The 20,402-nt window shown below is 43.4% G+C and overlaps 1 protein-coding gene across 3 annotated transcripts in view; it reads left to right on the forward strand.

The window, feature by feature from the left end:
- The window catches only part of ATG4A (autophagy related 4A cysteine peptidase), a 79,971-nt gene that overhangs the window by 46,825 nt on the left and 12,744 nt on the right, over positions 1–20,402 (forward strand). Inside the window, exons 1-10 of one of the 3 annotated variants that reach the window (XM_055564759.1) lie at positions 399–543; positions 1,472–1,543; positions 3,850–3,948; positions 7,049–7,150; positions 7,575–7,647; positions 10,829–10,908; positions 11,595–11,782; positions 11,905–11,983; positions 17,301–17,446; positions 19,142–19,198. In XM_055564759.1, coding sequence (XP_055420734.1) covers positions 3,888–3,948; positions 7,049–7,150; positions 7,575–7,647; positions 10,829–10,908; positions 11,595–11,782; positions 11,905–11,983; positions 17,301–17,446; positions 19,142–19,198 — 786 coding nt within the window. In that variant the 5' untranslated portion in view covers positions 399–543; positions 1,472–1,543; positions 3,850–3,887. Of the gene's footprint in view, positions 1–398; positions 544–1,471; positions 1,544–3,849; positions 3,949–7,048; positions 7,151–7,574; positions 7,648–10,828; positions 10,909–11,594; positions 11,783–11,904; positions 11,984–17,300; positions 17,447–19,141; positions 19,199–20,402 lie in introns of those variants that run through there. The other 2 variants (XM_055564757.1, XM_055564758.1) reach the window with 2 other exon arrangements.

Consider the following 20,402-nt stretch of genomic DNA (forward strand, 5'->3'; position numbering starts at 1 on the left):
CCAGGAAGATCCCACATGCCACAGAGCAGCTAAGCCCACGCACCTGGGCTCTAGAGCTCACATGCCACAATTACTGAGCTCACGTGCTTAGAGCCTATGCTTCACAACGAGAGGCCATTGAGAAGCCCGCATTGAGAAGCAGTGAGAAGCCCACACACAACAATGAAGAGTAGCCCCCACCTGCCACAGCTAGAGAAAGCCTACACAGAACATTGAAGACCCACCGTAGCCAATAAATAAATAAATCTTTAAAAAATGTCTATACAACTTTCCCCAGCCTTTCTAGCATATAGGCAAGCCAGAAGACATAGAGAATATCAGGGGAAGGAGTGAGGGGCATGAGCATTTGAGGCAAGGGGATAAAATAATAGCTAACATCTATCTCAGGTTTACTGTGTACTGTACCATATAAGCTACTGCCTTCCATGTAGTGTTATCTTGTTGAATACTCATATCTCTGTGAAGTAGGTGCAATTATTCTCCCCATTATATAGATGAGGAAACTGAAGCTCAGAAAAGTTAAGTAACAAGGCCACACAGTTGGTAAGTAGCAGAATCAGGGCTCAAACCCAGGCAGAGCTTGACCATTTTACATCTGGTTCCCATACTGTGCTAGGCACTGGCAACATGAAGGGGAAGAAAAATCCAGACAGCTCAGCTTTCTGATTTGTTCAAAGGAAAGGCAGAAGAGAAAATAGAGACTATTGGTTAACACTGGATTTCTTTTTCTTCTTTTAAAGTGCAATGACTATAAATTCTGTACAGAATTACAAATATAGATGTGTTGTTGAGAAGAGGGAGAGAGAAGACTAAGAAAGACAGAAGCACAACTAAGTACAGATGGACATGTGGAAGCCATATTTGTGGCCACTGAAGTAAATTTACGCTGTAAAATATATACAGGAAAGCATGCTTTGGAAAAAAATGACAAAAGCATTTGTGATGCTATATCACTATTTAGATTACAAATGCCAATGCACTAATTTCTTACACACTTAATTTGCTTAGCAGGGACATCTTTTTAGTTAAAGATTTATGTGCACACACAAATGCCAACCTATCCCTCGTTTTAGGTAACAGACCATGGATGCTGATAAGAGATCCAGCCAACCATCAGGCAGGGGCTGACTGCCTTGTCGTTAGGTTACCCAGGATCCTTGCCTTTCCTAGTCCTTGTCTTTTGGCCATGTGATCTCAGTGTTAAGTACCTGCTGGGGCTATGGAGCTCCTTGAAGAGATAGGAGCCACTCAGCATCATTGTAGCCAGTAGCTCTGGTCAAAATATAGGTGGGAGGAAATACAGAAATTATTTGGCTAAAATGAGATTGGGTTTCCTATGAATTTCCCTTAGCCTCATAACAATGGAAATGACTGGTTATTTGAAATTTAGTTTGCCCCGGCTCAGAAATCAAAGACAGATATCTTTAGATGGGATACGGTGATTTAATTTTAATTTCACATTTAATTACAGAAAAATCTAAGCTGTTGTCTGATATAAGTGCTCGTCTATGGTTTACATACAGGAGGAAATTTTCACCAATTGGTAGGTATATCATTTGTTATATTGTGCTTTCTTCCTTGTAGATAGCTTTCCTGAGGTTATCAGTGATATCATGGAAACCTCAGAATTACCAACTCACTATGATGAAGAATTTAGTTTGGGGGAGTAGTTGATTAAGTCTTATGCTTCATACAGAAGTTTCGTTGCCAATGTGCCCCAGCATGTATGGTTCCGTGGTGTTAATGTGTAATGCCGGTTTACTTTTGAGCCCACCTCCAAGTGTTTGGGCACTAGAGATATTGTTTCAAGTCTAAGAGCAACAAAACAGTCAAACTTTTAACTTGATACAGTCCACTGCTTTATGGAGTTATTGATTATTAAAGATGACTGTACCTTGAAGGAAAGAAAATAATTCTCTTGCTTTTTTTTCTTCCTATGATATGAAAACACTTTGCCACTGAGAAATGAATTATAGTGGATATCCTTGGAACTAATTCTAGGCAGTTAAGAATACCAGCTGCTGTCTAGAAAAAAGGACAGTTTAATGAGCTAAGTGAATAGGATCCCTCCAGAGAAAATTTGTAAAATGTTTGCAAACAGGGTTACTTCTTTCTAATCTTGTGGTCCTATAGAAAAGGATCACCAAACTCAGTTGGTGGAAGCTGTTCTCCTAGAGGAAACCTGTCTGACTGATTTTGTTTTGGGACTGGACCTAATAACTGGAGTGAAATCTATCTTTCTGATAAGTGTGAAAAATGAAGTTCACACACTTCTTTTTTTTGCTCTCCATAGGAAATACCTGAGTAAAATACACAAAAGAACAATCTTTACTACCTAGTAATTCTAAACTGTTGACTTTTTCTGGATCTTGCAAGATCTTTGCAAGATTTGAAAACATTTGCAATTCAACTCTGACAATGTTTTGAAAGAGATGATCCCTTCTTTATGTGGGCTTCATTGCGTATTTCCCTACTAATCTGGCCTATAATCCCACCATTAGCAAGAGCCAATGTACTCCACTTCCAGCTGACAAGTTGGCTCAACTCTCCTCATCTTGCTGTAGCAACTCTCCTTCAGTCCCCACAACAAAAGGAAAGGAGCAGCCATCTTGGACCACTTGTCTTACATGGCTGATGATGTCATTTACGGTTAGTCTTGTGAGACCATGCTTATAGCATACTTCTCCACTTCTGTGTTTGGAGAGGAAGCAATGAAAGCATAATGTCTCCTCTGCCATCCAAATTGTCTCACTTCAAAGTACTTTGAAAAAGGATATTGAGTGCCCCACCCCCACCCCATGCCCAGCCACATATATAGGATTTTTGTTACATCAAGTGTTCTTCAAATGGAACCTGTTGTCTTATTAACTGGTTTTGTACCTTTTAAAAATATAGTATATTTCTAATTTATTAATAGTATTTTATATTAGGGCTTCCCTTGTGCTCAGTGGTAAAGAATCCGCCTGCCAATGCAGGAGACACGGGTTCAATTCCTGGGTCAGGAGGATCCCCTGGAGGAGGAAATAGCTGCTCACTCCAGTATTCTTGCTGGGATAATCCCATGGACAGAGGAGCCTGGTGGGCCCCAGTCCATGGGGTTGCAAAGAGTCTACTTAGTGACTAAACAACAACATTATGACCATACTCATTATACCAAATATTTACATCATCTTGAATGAGTGGTAGAATACTTTTATACTCTCTCATTTAATTCTTATAGTATCCACTGATAGTAGGCAAGGTATGTGCTATTATCTCCAGTTTACAGATGAGACTTAGATTAGGTAACTAGAGACTGGTCTTCTGATGCCTAACCTAGGACTCTTTCCTCTATTTTACATTCTCCTTACCATTCAGAGCTTCATAATGTATATTTAGAATGGTCAAGAGCCTTCCAGATTTCCTTGACCATACTGATGATCAACTTTGGTAGCATTTATTCTTTAACTCAGATAAGATTGCACTCCTCTGGAAGTGAGCTGTGAAAAGCCAGATTTGGTCAGGCAGATGATGACATGTCATAGATTAAGTGTTGGTAGTCATACATGGTAGTCAGTCATCTACCAAAATTGAATGCATGCCTGGATGTCTCTAAGCAGAAAACATACAGGGCAGGTTTTGTTCATTTGTTTGTTTTGCTTTAGGTCATAGAACCCATTTTGGTTAACTCAGCATTATCTTTGCAAGTTCTACCCTGTAACAAACCTTGTTGGATATCTGGCTTTATCTCTTGCCTCTCTATTCTGAGTATGTGTGCCTATCTATATTGTATGATTCTCCAATATGCTGATGTTTCAGGAAAGGGCAATTTAATGAACTCACGTTCATTCTCATCCATTTTGCCAACAGGGGGAACAGGCCCTTCATCAGATGCTGGCTGGGGATGTATGCTACGCTGTGGACAGATGATGTTGGCTCAAGCCCTTATCTGCAGACACTTGGGAAGGGGTGAGTTAAATTTGTTCTGTCTTGGAGACCTCTGCAGTCTCATTTACTGCTGATGGTTTAGCCTTGGTGCTAAAGGGAACACAGCTGCAGGTCCTGAAGTGCTCTCTGTAAGCCCAAGTGGTGGGGCTGACAAGTCAACAAACCCTCTCATGAGAAGGAAACAGCTTGCATTTCCTTGTAACTCACTAAGCCAGAGAGTTATTTTCCTGGGACAGAACTGAACATTGAGTCAAGTGTATCGTAGCGTTTGCATCTTCACTGTTGTTCACGTGGGTTCTTAAACAGGTCAGATAACAAAAGGAGCAGGAAGAAGGGTGTGGTGGTGAGCCTGTTTCTTGACCTCATGTAAGTTATTTGTCTGGTGAAAGATGTCAGTGACCTAAAGGAAGTGGCTAATGAGGGAACCAGTGCTATTTTGGTGTGGGTTCACTGATGAGGTCCACTTGATAATGAAGGAATCCTTAAATTAGCTTTCTCAGGAGGCTGCTTTATTAAGAACTTCCCAACACAACATTGTAAAGCAACTATATTCCAATAAATTAATTAAAAAAATAAAAAAGTTTAAAAAAAGTAAAAGTTACTATGTGAAGTAATAGATGTGTTAATTAAGTAGATTATGATAATCATTTCATAATGTATAGGTTCATTAAATTATCACATCATATATCCTTTTAAAAATCATGCTGTTTAAGCTAAATATATGCAATTTTTATTTGTCAGTCATACTTCAATAAAGCTTACAAAATTTTTTAAATAATAAAGGGTACACACTATCTTAAAATTAGAACCTTCCAGTAATCATTGTTGGAACACTTGAGTCTTGTTTTCTTAAGACATATGCATACTTCCCCGTGGGCTGACCTTGGTTAGATGCCAGTTCAGGAAGTTGGGTGAAAGTCTGGTTTGCCTTGGGGATGAGGGGATGAAAGGCCACCTTGGATGAGATCGGGCTGCTGAAATCTTCAGCTGTTACTCCTTGAGATTCAGAGGTACAACAACCGACTCCCTTTCCCTGACTGTACAACCTCACACATCCTCCTGTGGTTACAGAGAAGACTGGAGAAGAGTCTGGGGAGGCTTTAGGGCTTCATGCCTTTTTTTCAGGGTTTAGAATGGCCCGTGCCTGCGTCCCCTGGGTAGTATCATAATTTCTGTTTAACAGATGAGGAAATCGAGGCTCAGGAAATATGGTAACTTGCCCCAGGCTGAACAGCAAGAGTCATCAATTTGGGAATAGAATGCAGGTCTTCTGTCTCCTTGTCCAGTGATTTCTCTATTGTACACATACTTCTTGGAACAGATCCATTCTTAGTGTTTTTACTTTCTCATTTATAAAACACTTCAAGATGATTCTTCTGGAAATGAATCTTGTGGAGAGCAAACTGGGGAGTTATCCCCACAATCAGCAGTCTCAACTGTTTTAATGTAAAAGCAAGAAGGCAATGGCACCCCACTCCAGTACTCTCGCCTGGAAAATCCCATGGATGGAGGAGCCTGGTGGGCTGCAGTCCATGGGGTCGCTGAGTCAGACACGACTGAGCAACTTCACTTTCACTTTTCACTTTCACGCATTGGAGAAGGAAATGGCAACCCACTCCAGTGTTCTTGCCTGGATAATCCCAGGGACAGGGGAGCCTGATGGGCTGCCGTTTCTGGGGCCGCACAGAGTCAGACACGACTGAAGTGACTTGGCAGCAACAGCAGCAGGAAGAATGTGGAAATAGATCTCATAGTTAAGATATTCGAATGAGAAGATGTGATTTTATAAAGTATTTTGGAGCATTTCCTTTTTGGTTATTTTGCAGTTGAGGTGGGGTATTAGTTGACTTATCACTATCATCAGTAAATATTTAGTGGTACATAGCAACCAGCTAATTAGGATTTCCCCCCGAGTCAGACAGTTCAGTAGCTGGGGAAAAACAGTTGAATGCTGTTCACCCTCTGAAGACTGCTGGATATAAAGTTTAAACATTTCGTTTCAGAAATACAAAAGCACACATCATTGTAAAACAACTATATGACAAAATTTTTTTAAATGTTTAAAAATAAATAATAAAAATTGTTCCCCTGTTGAAAAAAATTCTAGAAAAAAAAGGCAAAGAGAATTAAAGACTCTGGAGATAATGGCCTTTGCCTTCCAGTAGATTTCACTTGTGAATTCAAACACTTCCTAAAACCTCAGGAGAGAAATTTCTGTCTTGGAAGCCAACTAAGTCTCAGAAATCTGTCCCATTAGACAGAGTTCCTAGAGCTGAGGGAATGGGAACAGTGTGTCCTGTCCACAGAGGTGACGATGAGAGTTTTTTCAGAGTTGTCCTCAGCAAGTCATAAGCAGCCCCTGTAGAACTGGGGGGCTGTGCCTGAGGCACAGATCAGATCTCTACAGGTGTAATTATTTTAGTTTTGGTCATAAGGAAACCTTCAACACCTGATAGCAAAGGTATTTGTTTTTCCAAAGCTCAGTGTGGCCTTTTAAAAAGGCTGTGTAAAAAATGGCAGTGTGCGTTTCTTTAAAAAACCTTCTTAGTTGCAAATTGTTTTTATTCCCCTGGAAATACTGGTGTGTCAGGATGGCACTTCCCCTCACCCCCCATGAGACTCTTGTCAGTGCTACTGAAATATACAAACCAAAGTCCACGTTTGTGTGGACGTGAGACACTACAGTGTCTGAGTGAGACCCGGATATACTGCTGGGTTTTGAGGTGACATCCTGGTCACTGAGTAGCTGACCAGAAAGGCCTTGTGTCCCTGTTTTCAAGTAATATTTATCCAACTCCAGCTCATGGGCAAAGTCAATTTCTTGGTCAACTTCTTGTCTTGTTTTTACTTTACACCCACTGAGTCTCTGAAAGAAATCCGTTTCCTGGTCAACTTCTTGTCTTGTTTTTACTTTACACCCACTGAGTCTCTGAAAGAAATCCGTTTCCAGATGTCTTGGTCATCAATATTAAAGATACTTGGGAATATTCTGACCTGATTGTTCCCACTTTCTAGATGTAATGCCTTTGTTTTCCTTCTAACCTTGTAGTCAGAGTAAGACTGCAGAGATAACAAATGGTTATAAACATGATTTTAACTCTTTTTTTTTTTTCCTAAAAAGACTGGAACTGGGAGAAACAGAAAGAACAACCCAAAGAATACCAACGAATCCTACAGTGCTTCTTAGATAGAAAAGACTGTTGCTACTCTATCCATCAAATGGGTAAGGTCACATGAGTAGTTTAAAGACTGTCTTTCTGTTGCATAGTCCAATTAAGAGGAAAGAAACACTGTGAAATTCAGCTTACTTTGCCTGTACTTGCTTTTCTTTTTTCTTTTAATTTAAAATATTTTATTTCATGTGGAATCTTTCATTTCGGCGCATGGAATCTTTTAGCTGTGGTATGTGAACTTAGTTGCATCAGTTCCCCAACTAGGGATTGAACCCAGGTCCCCTGCATTGGGAGCTAGGCATCTCAGCCCCTGGGGCACCAAGAAAATCCCTGTACTTGCTTTTCTTGTCCCCTGCTTTATATGTGGCTCCACTAAGTCATCTATCTACTTAATTATTTATGCAAAAAATTAGGAGTTTTTGGTTTGTTGAAAGACCTTTCACTAACATGTTTATTTTTTCCACATGAAAACAGCACAGATGGGCGTAGGAGAAGGGAAATCAATTGGCGAATGGTTTGGACCAAATACAGTTGCACAGGTGTTGAAGTAAGTAAAAAGGTTGGGCATGAGCCTTATTCTATTGTCTCCTATGCCTGCCTCCACCAACTCAGTATCCCATCAACCAAGCAGTTCTTGCCATCCCACTGAGCCACCAAACATCTGTACCATTTTGCTCAAATACTTCTTTGAAGTGTGTAATGTGTGTAGACAACTGTCTTTGTTTATCAGAGTTGTAGTCATGAGTATCAGTCCAGGTAGAGGCCCCTCAGGACTCATCCCATATCCCCTTGATAGATTGGTGCTCAGACACTCAACCATCAGCCTGAGGGTCACTTTGCAGCCAAAGGGTTTGTACTAAGGAGGAGGGGGAAGCCTGAACCAGCCTAGGGAAGGCACAGACTCCCACTTTGTATGGTATTTTAAAAAATCTTCATTGATTCATTCAACATTTATTGGGCACCTCTACTATGCTAAGTATTAGGTGTACAAAAATAAACTAGGTATAATTCTTGCTTCAAGGGACTCACCACCTATTGGAAGACACAAACCCCAAGGGAGTCTTGGAATCAGTTTGTCATCTTTTAGTAAACTCAGGGTACCCCAGCATGGTCCTTTTGCCGTTGTCCTATTAAGTCCCAGAATTCACCTCCCACAGCAAGAGGTAACATGGAGAGGCCAGGACCAATGCTTTGGAAACGAAAGGGGTGAGTGGCATTGGCACTTACACCCACAGACCACCTCACCTATTCTCACTGTCCTTCCTGACAGCCTATTACCAAATGGAAACTCCATGAGGGCAGAAATTGTGTTTTCCTTGTTCACGCCTATAACATTAGCACATGAAACCACCTGGTACCTGTAAGTGCTCAATAAATACCTGACGAATGAGTGAATGAAAATGGCAGCCAGAGTTTGATGCTGATTTAGGCATCAGAAAATTAAAACCATCTAGCCTTCTATGGTTGGAGAAGGCAATGGCACCCCACTCCAGTACTCTTGCCTGGAGAATCCCATGGATGGAGGAGCCTGGTAGGCTGCAGTCCATGGGGTCGCTAAGAGTCGGATACGACTAAGTGACTTGACTTTCACTTTTCACTTTCATGCATTGCAGAAGGAAATGGCAACCCACTCCAGTGTTCTTGCCTGGAGAATCCCAGAGACGGGGGAGCCTGGTGGGCTGCCGTCTATGGGGTCGCACAGAGTCGGACATGACTGAAGCGATGTAGCAGCAGCAGCAGCCTTCTTTGGTTGCTATTTTAATTCTTAGGCTCTCTGGAGCATGATGACAGGACCCGCTTCATGCAAAATACAAATGGGGCACTGTTTCAGTTATTAGCAAACCTTCAGTGAACTAGAATGTTTTGGAAATGTGCTTGTGAGAGGAGTAGTCTGGATTTCTTGGGGATCCAAGTGAAACCTATTATCTTAGAATCACCCTTTGCTAACAGTGCAGCCTCTCTGAGACCACTTTCTTACTTTAGTCTGTAGTGCCTTTTGGGCCATTGTTGGTCAGGTGAGTGAGGATCTGGTGGTATTTCAGGAACCACTGCAAGAAGCCAGGGTAGAAAGTATAAAAAATTGGAATGGCTGTGCTGATCCCAAAACCTAGTTTGATATTGTTGGTTTATAAATGACATCCCTCAAAATTTGCTTCTTTCTTCTAAAATTTGAACTTCCCAACAACAAGTAAATGGAAACATATATTTGAAAAAGAATTTAGGTGGATTCTTACTCATCATGAATGTTATTATCAGGAACAGCAGTATGTGATGATAATGATTATGTTATTATTATTTTGGGGAAAGATAAAATGAATGAAATGAAAATATAATGGTAACTAACCTCTTACTGGGAGCTACTTTAGTTTGGGAGAGAATGTGTTTTTGTTTCATTTTGTTAGTTGTTGAGACTGGGTTTTACCCCAAAATCCCATAGTAGCCAGGTTAAAAATGTCTTCTTCAAACTGGCTAGAGAAGAAAATAAGGGAGAAATAGACAACATATTTTCCTCAGATAATCTCTTTTTAAACGGGTTTTCTTTCTAATCTCCTCTGAAAGTGAAAGTCACTCAGTTGTGGCCAGCTCTTTGCAACCCCATGAACTATACAGTCCATGGAATTCTCCAGGCCAGAAGACTGGAGTGGGTTACCACACACTCCTCCAGGGGATCTTCCCAACCCAGCAATCGAACTGGGGCCTCCTGCATTGCAGGTGGATTCTTTACCAGCTGAGCCACCAGGGAAGCCTCTGAAGTCACGCAATTCAGCACACTCTGTGGCTCTATCTATGTCTTCATTTCTTGACCAACAAGGCCCAGCAAGTCTCCTGGGACAACATTTTTACTGCATTTGGGGAGGGACCGAAGAGATCATCTCCTCTACCTGTTTCTCTCTCTCTCTGGATTTCCCTGGGGCTTATTCTTCATATTATATATGCTTCTAAACAAATATATATATATATATACACACACACACACACACACACATACACACACACATACATACATACACACATACATACATACACACACATGTGTGTGTGTGTGTGTGTGCTAAGTCATTTCAGTTGTGTCTGACTCTTTGCAACCCCATGGACTGTAGCCCACCAGGCTCCTCTGTCCATGGGGATTTCCAGGCAAGAATACTGGAGTGAGTTGCCATGCCCTCCTCCAGGGGATCTTCTCAACCCAGGGATCGAAAATGGGTCTCCTGAATCTCCTGCATTGCAGGCAGATTCTTTACCTGCTGAGCCAATAGGGAAGCATATATATATATATATATATATATATATATATATATATACACACACACACACACACACACACATATTTTTAAATAACAGTTTTCCTTTTTTTTTAAGCAATGAGTCAGAATGTCTCACATTTAAGAAAAGAAAACAAAATCTCTTGGGAGCAGGTGTACTGGTCCTCTCTTGCCCATTGGAGTAACATCATTTTGCAAGGCAGCCTGTTCCATTTTTATAAAAAGCAAGGCCTTCTTTCTGAGGTTCAGAAACAGTGACTCTGGCATTTTCAAAGTCCCTGGACATGGAATATTCCAGAACTCAGTCAAAGGAGCCAGACCTGACCTGAATCCCACAGAGAGAACTACTTCTGTGTGGCTTAGCATTCAGTAACTTCTGGAACACTGGACATACATAGGTGGTACTATTTTCTGCCGAGATGTCCATCTTCCCCAATTGTGACTTCATTATATGTTGCTTTACAGAAAACTTGCTTTATTTGATGAATGGAATTCCTTGGCTGTTTATGTTTCAATGGATAACACCGTGGTCATCGAAGATATCAGTGAGTCCTTGGCCGGTTTACCTTCTCGGGTGGTTGGGTATGAAGGTTCTTCTTTACCATTCAGAACATGTAGGGGGAAGAGAGGGAGAAAGAAGGAGAAAGCGAGAGAGAAAGAGAAAGAATAAACACACATGCTGTCTCTGGCCTGCCCCTCTAGCAAGACAGGGGACCACAGGGCTCTGGTTAATCATTCCCTGTGCCCTTTTTTCTCTTCCCTTTCAGCTTTCTGAAAGGGGAAAAAATGAGAGGATCTTTGGTGTGCTCAGTGAAGTACCAGATTCTTTCCCTGCAGGACACCCCAAGTGCAGATAATCAGTTAAACCACCCATGGGTCTTCTCTGGCCTCCCCCTCCTCCACTATAGTCCCCAACATGGGGCTCGAGAGACCAACAGATACAGTCCCTGTTTCCAAGGCCCTTGTAGCCTAGTTGACAAATGAGATTCTCCCAATGAGCCCATCATATCTGGGGAGACACAAGGAGTGTTCAGTTGCCAGAAGGAAGAGAAGTAAGGGCTGGACAAGTACCCTGGGCTTCCTGTAGCAAGTAGGGCAGCAGGGCCCGGGTGGCAGCGGGAAGGGCCTTCCAGGTGGGGACTGTCATGTCAGGTCTCCCTTAGTCTTGCCCATGGTGCATCTCTTAGGGCTGGGTCCCCCTTTTTTACCTAGCCCTGTCTTCTGTTTCTAGAAAAAATGTGCCGCACCCTGTCCTTGAGTGCTGACACACCTGCCGAGAGGCCCCTGGAGTCTCTGACTGCTTCCACCCAAAGTAAGGGCCCCTCGGCCTGCTGCACGGCCTGGAAACCCTTGCTGCTCATTGTGCCCCTCCGCCTAGGCATAAACCAAATCAACCCCGTCTATGTCGATGCCTTCAAAGTAAGTCACACCTTTCCCCAAGCCGCCTGCGGCCCGCCCATCCCACCACCATCGTGAGCATGGAGATCTGTGAGCAGCAGTCCACAAGTGAGCTGAGAATCTTGCGTTCTCTTTCCCTCCAGGAGTGTTTTAAGATGCCACAGTCTTTAGGGGCATTAGGAGGAAAACCAAATAACGCCTATTATTTCATAGGATTCTTAGGTAAGAAAAGAGTAATCACAAGTAAGTCACCGTGGGCTAGGGGAGGGCGGGCACAACAAGGTCTGCATGGAAGACCAGGCAATTCCAGTTAGGAGGCCCTGGCCTAGCCTGGAGATGCTGTGGCCTGTAGGCAGCTCATCCTGCCTCTAGCCTGGAGAGTAACACCTACCTGTGCCTCACAGAGACCAGTGTCTCCGTCTCTTTGCCTCTCAATATGATGGTTCCATGGCTGTGTTCACACTGGACGACCCCAAGGTCACAGCATTGCTTCAGCACCTCTTTTTTCCTCTGGGACCCAGAGCGGCAGGGCTTCACTTCCCTGGCCTTGCCGATCTCCTTCTTACTGGAGCTTGGGCATTTGGGCCAGGAGCCATCTTCTGACTTCCCAAGACCACACAGCTGGGTCTCCTAGCTTATTGTTCAGAGGCTTGACTGGGTGGAAATTAGAGGAGGTGAAAACAGAGGTATCCCTTTTATGATAATGGAGGCTTAGCCTTAAAACAACTAACCTAATGTGGATCCTGATGAGTAGCCCGACATTCCTGCCTCAGTGGACACCTCTGGAAACCCCGCCATCTTCCTCACTAGCTGTGACCAGAGACATTGAAGGCCCTTGGCACAAAAAAGGAGCAGCCCGGCTCTTCCAAACTTTCACGTGCACACAAATCACCTTGAGATTAACATGCAGGTTCAGCAGGTCTGGGGTGGAGCCTGAGAGCCTGCATTTCTCACTAGGTAGGGCAGGTGCTGCTGGTGCCACACTTTGAGTACCAAGGGCCTAGATACCTGGTTAGTGCGACAGAGTAAGGGAGCAATGTGGCCAGGGAAGCGGAATACCACCACCTCTGGCAGGAGTGGGCTTTGAGGAACTTATGAGTTTAGGGTACAAAGGAGAGCCAGAGCAGGCGTGGGGAATGGTGTGAGGGATGTGCAGAGGACACGGTGAGATGAGTTTGGCCACCCTCCCAACCCATCTCTTCCTCAGAGATTCAGGGAGGTGAGGTGAGTGGGAATAGACAGACCTGGCCCCTGTATGTGGCCTGCCTCCCGCTGGCTTGGTGTGTGACAGTAGGAAAAGAGAGTCAACTCTTTCAGTCTCAGGTTCCCTTTATGGAAAATAAGGCTGACCCCCAGCTCACCATGTTGTCACCTCACAGCAAAGTATTCAGTAAAGAGCCAGCCTGACTTCAATGCTTCTTTCAGCTGCTTACTCTTCTCTCCTTAAGGTGGGGTTTCTCTGCAGTTGCTGGGCTCGTTCTCGAATGCTGCCACCTCCTGGTCGAGCTTAAGAACTACAGCTTGATGGAACATTTGAAACGTGGAGGCTTTTACTTTCTAAAGTTCAAAACCCAGTAGTTGATGTTTTATAAATTTAGATGTTCTCTGTTTCTAAGCTTCTGGGTTCCTGTCAAAGAAACTGTTGCAAAAATCTATTTCCTATTGTCTGTGCTTGAAGACAAACTCAAAACAGATTGGAAAATAATTGTGGAGGGATCTCAATGAATTCCTGGGCACTCTGGCCTCCTTATCCCAGGTTACCCAGAGAGAATTTGCCAAGTTGTCATAGCTCTCCTTCTCTTGGGGGGCCCCTGGGCTGGGGAGACTTTGGTGGAGTTGGACTGCTTATAAAAGAGGTGTGACAATCCCAAGTTCCCAAACAGAGGTTTACATAGTGTCCATTTGCCCATTAATTTCATAAATCTTTTGTTTAACCTTTACTTGAGGCTCCAAAGTCACCTCAACTCCCCCTTTCTGACTCACCCAGTTACTATATTAGGTTTGGGGTGGGGGACCAGATTGATAGAATGTCTGAAGGGAGGGGACAGATGAGAGCTTCCATTTTCTGAACCAGGAACTCTACAGAGTGTACTCTCTCTTCCTCCATCCCCCTTTCTCTCTCCATGTATGTGTGTGTGTGTATATATATATATATATATATATATATATATATATATAATTTATCATTATAATGGCTTCCCCAATGGCTCAGCAGGTAAATAATCTGCCTGCAATGCAGTAGATACAGGAGATGTGGTTTGATTCCTGGGTCAGGAAGATCCCCTGGAGGAGGAAATGGCAACCCACTCCAGTATTCTTGCCTGGAGAATTCCATGGACACAGGAGCCTGGTGGGCTACAGTCCATGGGATCACAAAGAGTTGAACACGACTGAGCACATATACTGATCATTATATTGTTTATGATATATAAATATATATTTATATAATATATTGAAATATAAATACATTTATAGAGAGATACAGATTAGTATCAATAATTATATAGAGATGGGGCTTCCCTGGTGGCTCAGTGGTAAAGAGTCTGCCTGCAATGCAGGAGACAACATGTTCAATCCCTGATCTGCGAAGATCCCCTGGAGAATGAAATGGGAACCCACTCCAGTATTCTTGCCTGGGAAGTCCCATGGACAGGAGCCTGGTGGGCTACAGTCCATGGAGTCGCAAAAGAGTTGGACACAGCTTAGTGACTAAGCAACATGAATATAGAGATGTCTCTAGCTAGATAGTAGATAGATATCTAGTAGATAGATAGATAGGGTTAATGCTGAGGGGTAGAGATCATTATTTCCATTTATGCCTAGTGGAAAACTTAGAGGGGTCGTTTCCTCAAGGTCACTGAGCTCAAAAGTAGCAAAGCCAGAATTTGACCCCAATTTGGCTGTCTGTGCTAACATACCCCCTTGCTTCTCTTTTGGAGAAGGCAATGGCACCCCACTCCAGTACTCTTGCCTGGAAAATCCCATGGATGGAGGAGCCTGGTAGGCTGCAGTCCATGGGGTCGCTATGAGTCAGATACGACTGAGCAACTTCACTTTCACTTTTCACTTTCATGCATTGGAGAAGGAAATGGCAACCCACTCTAGTGTTCTTGCCTGGAGAATCCCAGGGACGGGGGAGCCTGGTGGGCTGCCGTCTATGGGGTTACACAGAGTCGGACACGACTGAAGTGACTTAGCAGCAGTAGCAGCAGCAGCTAACATACCCCCTTGCTTCTCTAGTGGTCTCTTGCCCAGTAGGAAGCTGGGAGATGCTCCTGGTGTACAAGACTGTGGCCTGGCTGGGCGATTTTTTCTGCTTAGAGAAGAGATGTTTGTCTCCTGTGGTTTGGTAGAGGGTGCCACCTGGAGCTCTGTCACATGAACTAGGTGTCTACAGATGGTGGACCTACCTGCTCCTTCTTCTCGGGCCTCATCGGAGACCTTGATATAGTCCCCATGTAATTTCTAGGGCTTTTTCAATCTACTGTATCTCTTTTAAGCAATGTCAGAAATAGTCCAGCCCACAGAGCTCCACTACACACTCATGCATACATACACATACAGATATACACAAACACATGGAAAAGGGCCAGATTCAGAGAGGACACTGTTATTATTCCCAGTACCTTAAACCAGGTGCTTCGCTGGTGGCTCAGCACTAAAAGAATCTTCCTGCCAATGCAGAAGACGCAGGATCCTCTGGAGGAAGAAATGCTTCCTTTCCTGTCAAAGACTGACCACTGGTTTGAACTAAAAACTTGGGCTAGTCAGTAAGTTACTTTGTTTCTATAAATAAGTCTGTAATCCACATCTATTGACCAAGTCCTGAGGAAGCCAGACACATGGCTGTGCAATTTTTGAATGAGCACGTGGGCATGCTTAGTCACTCAGTCATGTCTGCCTGACCCCATGTTTGCGACCCCATGGACTATAGCCCGTAGGCTCCTCTGTCCATGGGGATTCTCCAGGCAAGAATACTGGAGTGGGTTGCCAAGGCCTCCTCTAGGGGATCTTCCCAACTCAGGGATTGAACCCAGGTCTCCCACGTTACAGGCGGATTCCTTACTGTCTGAGCCACCAAGGAAGCCCAAAGGAGCATGAACCCATGCAAAAAAATCACATAATAAAGCTGTTTTACAGAAGAGTCAATTCACTCAGATCATTTAAGGGGATTCCCTGCTGGCTCAGACAGTAAAGAGTCTTCTCCCAATGTGGGAGACCCGGGTTTGATCCCTGGGTCAGGAAGATCCCCTGGAGAAGGAAATGGCAACCCATTCCAGTATTCTTTCCTGGAAAATCCCATGGATGGGGAAGCCTGGCAGGCTACATACCATGGGATTGCAAAGAGTCTGAGCAAGATACATCCTGAGTTTGTATTGTATTTCAAGCAGTTCACAGAAGTGAGATCTTCCCATTCTGATAATACTCTGTGAACTAACTAGAACAGGCCCAGTGACCCCAGTTTAAAAACAAGAAAATTAAGACAGAGTGGAGTGGTTTGTCTTAGGTTTGTGATAGAGACAAATTAAACTTGGCATCAGATGTCACAAACACTCTTTGCCAACAGAAGCACTTAGATGTACCCAACACAATCCTGAATGCCATTCCAGAGACCTTTGGGGTGTCCTTCCCTACCCCATCCCCCTGCCTCAGACAGATCTCTCTTTGCTTCCCTAACCCAGTCTAGAACACAGAGACCCACTTAGTTCTCAGGCCTGGACAGTGAGGTTGGGGTGCCCCCTTAGGTACATCAGCTCATGATCTTTAGTGGTACTCTCAACCCTTTGAATATCAGATGAAAGTAGAGATTTTATTATCCCAAATCCCCCCCAAGTCATTATTGGGCTTTGATGAGGCATTGTTTTTTCTCCCATTTGTAACAGCTGATCATCTCAAACTGAGTTTTCCCAGTGAGGTGTATCTGTGCTGATACTCATGTGACCAAGCAGTGCCTTCCAACAGGAATTACTGAGTTTCTAACACTGACTAACTTGCTAGCAAATTAAGACCAGAAGTCACCTCCCTGGTATCTCGTCTGTGGCACAGTCAGCATTCCCATTTCTTTGGGAGGCCAAGGCCTTTTTCTTGCCCAGATGTGCTTTTTGACCATAGGTCTAAGAACCTATGGTCTAGAGCAAGATGCTTTCCAGTGTTGAAAGAGTCAGGAAGCTTCCCTAATGGCACCTGGACTCATGGCCTGGTGATTCCACCTACCACCTCTTGGCTACTGCTGCTCACCGAGCCCGCCATGTCATCTGTGGTTGCTCATTCCTCCCTTGTCCCCAAACCTGTCCCTTTCCATTTTTGTACTTGGACTTTGAGGAGATGTAAATGCTAGGGCAAATCTTCACATGGAATGATTGGCTTTGAGGGTGAGTGGCTTCCTTTGAGCATGTTTACTCTCCTTCAGGCTTTCTGTTATCTCATTCCCATTGTCACCAAGGGAGGGGTTAGGACAACCAGAGTGACCCTTCCAAGGACAGCAGTAGGGCCAGGGCGGGTGATTCTTCAAAGGCTAATCAGGTGTCATTCAAAACAGGTGATGAGCTCATTTTCCTGGACCCTCACACAACCCAGACCTTTGTTGACACTGAAGAGAATGGAACGGTTGACGACCAGACTTTCCATTGCCTGCAACCCCCGCAGCGGATGAACATCCTGAACTTGGATCCTTCCGTAGCATTGGTTGGTATCTGAAGGTTGGGTGGGCCAAGAGACACACCGCTGCCCTATCACAGTTTGGTTCCCTGGGAGTTATCCAGGTTGTTAGATAGGATGGCAAGAGAATATTTGCTTCCCACGCCCACAAGAGGTAGTGTCATGTAGTGTAGCGGGAAGGAATGGGCCCTGAAGCCGAGTTGCTCCAGTTAGGATCCAAGCCACTTACCAGCCATGGACTGAGGGGGAGTCCCTCCTTAACTTGAGCTTTGGCCTTCTCATCCCTCCCATGGGCAAAACAATTGCTCCTTCCTTGTAGACTTGTGTGAGGTATGCTATCTGTAAGGTACTTAGCACAGTGCCCAGCATATTGTAAGCATTCTAGAAATGTTGGTTATTATTACTCTTACCATATTTCTCTGTTTTCCTTCTTGCCCCCTAAATATTGCCACCCAGGCACAGGGAATAAGGTGAAACATAGGGAGGGAGATAAGAGGCCAAGACCTCCTGGGTGGAAAATGTCCATTCCTCTGGGCACACAATCCAGGAAGTTGCAGGGTTCCCCCAACCCACCCCCGGAAGAATGTCTGCTATTGGCAAATGGAAGGGGCAGCTGTCTGGGAACTAGCCAGTGGTTCTAGGGCCTGTCTGAATCCTCTCTTCCAGTTTAACTTGATTGTCAGAGTGCCAGTGGTAGAGAGCTGACAAAGTCCTCCTCTTGTTGTGGACCATTCTTTTAGTACTGTAGGATGTTCTGAGGATGGATAAAGAGGCCCATGGTTCTCTTTATTCTAACAGATAATTTCCTTAAGGTCAAAGCCACCTTACTAATTAATGCCTCTAGTTAAAACTACTATTTGGCTTTTGTCTGCTGGTTTTATTACATTGTTTTTTTTCTAGGTAGGTATATTTGTGCACTGAATGTAATGGAATTAACCCTGTGCTTTGGAGATTGGTTTTCATGTTAGTATATCTCACAGTGTGAAGTGGGAGACAGGGAGGGAAAGGGATAGGGTGAAAGGGAAAGGGACAGAATAAGAGTGAGAAGCACAGAGAGAGAGAAAATATGAACGAGCATGTGTGTGTCCTAGTGAGGCACTGATCTGGGAGAGTGTAAACTTCAATCTTCCTCCTTATTGCTGAGAGGATAGAGCCAAAGGAAGTGGCCCGAATGCTGTGTCACAACTCTGGGCCAACGGCTCCGTCTTGCAATACATAAGGCCTGCCTTGGTACCCCTGACCAGTTCTTCTTTTTTTAAATTGGAATATAATTGCTTTACAATGTTGTGTTAGTTTCTGCTGTACAACAATGTGAAGCAGCTATATGTATACATATATCCCCTCCTTCTTGAACCTCCCTCCCACCCTCCACATCCCACCCTTTTAGGTCATCACAGAGCACCGAGCTGAGCTCCCTGTGCTATACAGCTGCTTCCCACTAGCTATCTGTTTTACACATGGTGGTCTACATATGTGTGTGTGTGTGTATATGTCAATTCTGATCTCCAAATTCATCCCACCCTCATCTTCTCCCCCACTGTGTCCATATGTCCATTCTCTACATAGGAGGGCTTTTTTTGAGGCAAGATAATTTTGGATGAATAACAAATTAGAGAAGGGACATTCGTATATAAATGGGCAATAGGGAACTGGAGATATGAGATGGGTAGTGTATATATATCATGAACAGTTCTAAGTTGTCTTCTTTTGCTTCCCCTCAAGGGGTTTTTCTGCAAAGAAGAAAAAGACTTTGATAGCTGGTGTAGCCTTGTTCAGAAGGTAAAGATCTATGTTTTTCTCAGTCTTAAAAAACCAAATGTTTTTCAACATAATTCCTTTCCAAAACGGTTTTTCATGGTAACAAATCCAGCCTGATATGACATTATTGCAAGAGAAAGAAACTAAGATATGGGGAATTATACAGAACTTTGGGGAAACCAAAGGAAAACTTTGGTGTGAAATATGCTTACTTTGTCAAATGAGTGATATTTTTAGCTACTGAATGTTCCATCTCATTGAGGTTATGAGTCAATGAAATCTTCAACTAATTACCATTTTAACCTAAAAATGTTAGCTTCATATAGGTCAGCCTAAATTCTTCTATACTCTGATTATAACGTTGAGGTGGTTGGATAAACCAAACTACTCTTCTATTTGTTTCATGGTTCATTTACAGTTTAGTGTATTCCATTATGGTTTAAAGGGCTTACCTTTCTAGTAACTGTTTTATTTATATATTGATAAAATATAGACACACTGCCCCTTAAAGGAAACACAGTTTGCAGAAATCTGTGTAAATATGAAAGCAAGCTATTCTTTTTTCTTGGACACTTTATGTCAAAAGATATTTATTGTTTTGCTGGCTCCTAATCTTTGTATCTGCCCCCCTCATCCTTCGCTTCTAACACATGCCAGTTTTGCAGGAGACATTGATCAATGGTTATTGAAAGAATGAAGGGAGATCATAGGGAGCAGTCTAAAGAGCCCTGGGTGGGGTGGCAGGAGACATAATTCTCTTATCTGCCAAACAGAGGGGTTGGAGAGATGGGATCCCAGAGCCTCTCCTAAGTGTAAGGATGGAAGATTTTTCTTCACAGGTAAACAAATAATTCCAAAGTCCCCAGCTGAATCTGAAACCCCAGTTAATAATTGACTGAGACATCATGGAGAATTATTTTCTAAAATTAGTTCAGAATGCAGCAAAACTGTATATCCCATTTAACATTAGAAAGAAAAATTTCTGATAAGACCAAGGTCTTTAAATTAGGACATATACCATATGTCTTGGACCAAAACTGAAATCATGCCAACATGTACTGATGTTCTTTGGGGGCAGATTTAATTAATTAACCCACATTTCTTTGGAGCCAACACTTCAGGAACATCTTATCCCTAAATTGAGTTGGTCCCGTGCAACTGGCAAATGACCTGAACCTTATGATGGAGCACAGGCAGTGGGTACTAGCCTTCCATCAGATCCCTC

This window comes from Bubalus kerabau, chromosome X, assembly GCF_029407905.1.
Source record: "Bubalus kerabau isolate K-KA32 ecotype Philippines breed swamp buffalo chromosome X, PCC_UOA_SB_1v2, whole genome shotgun sequence".
Classification (NCBI taxonomy): Eukaryota; Metazoa; Chordata; class Mammalia; order Artiodactyla; family Bovidae; genus Bubalus; species Bubalus kerabau.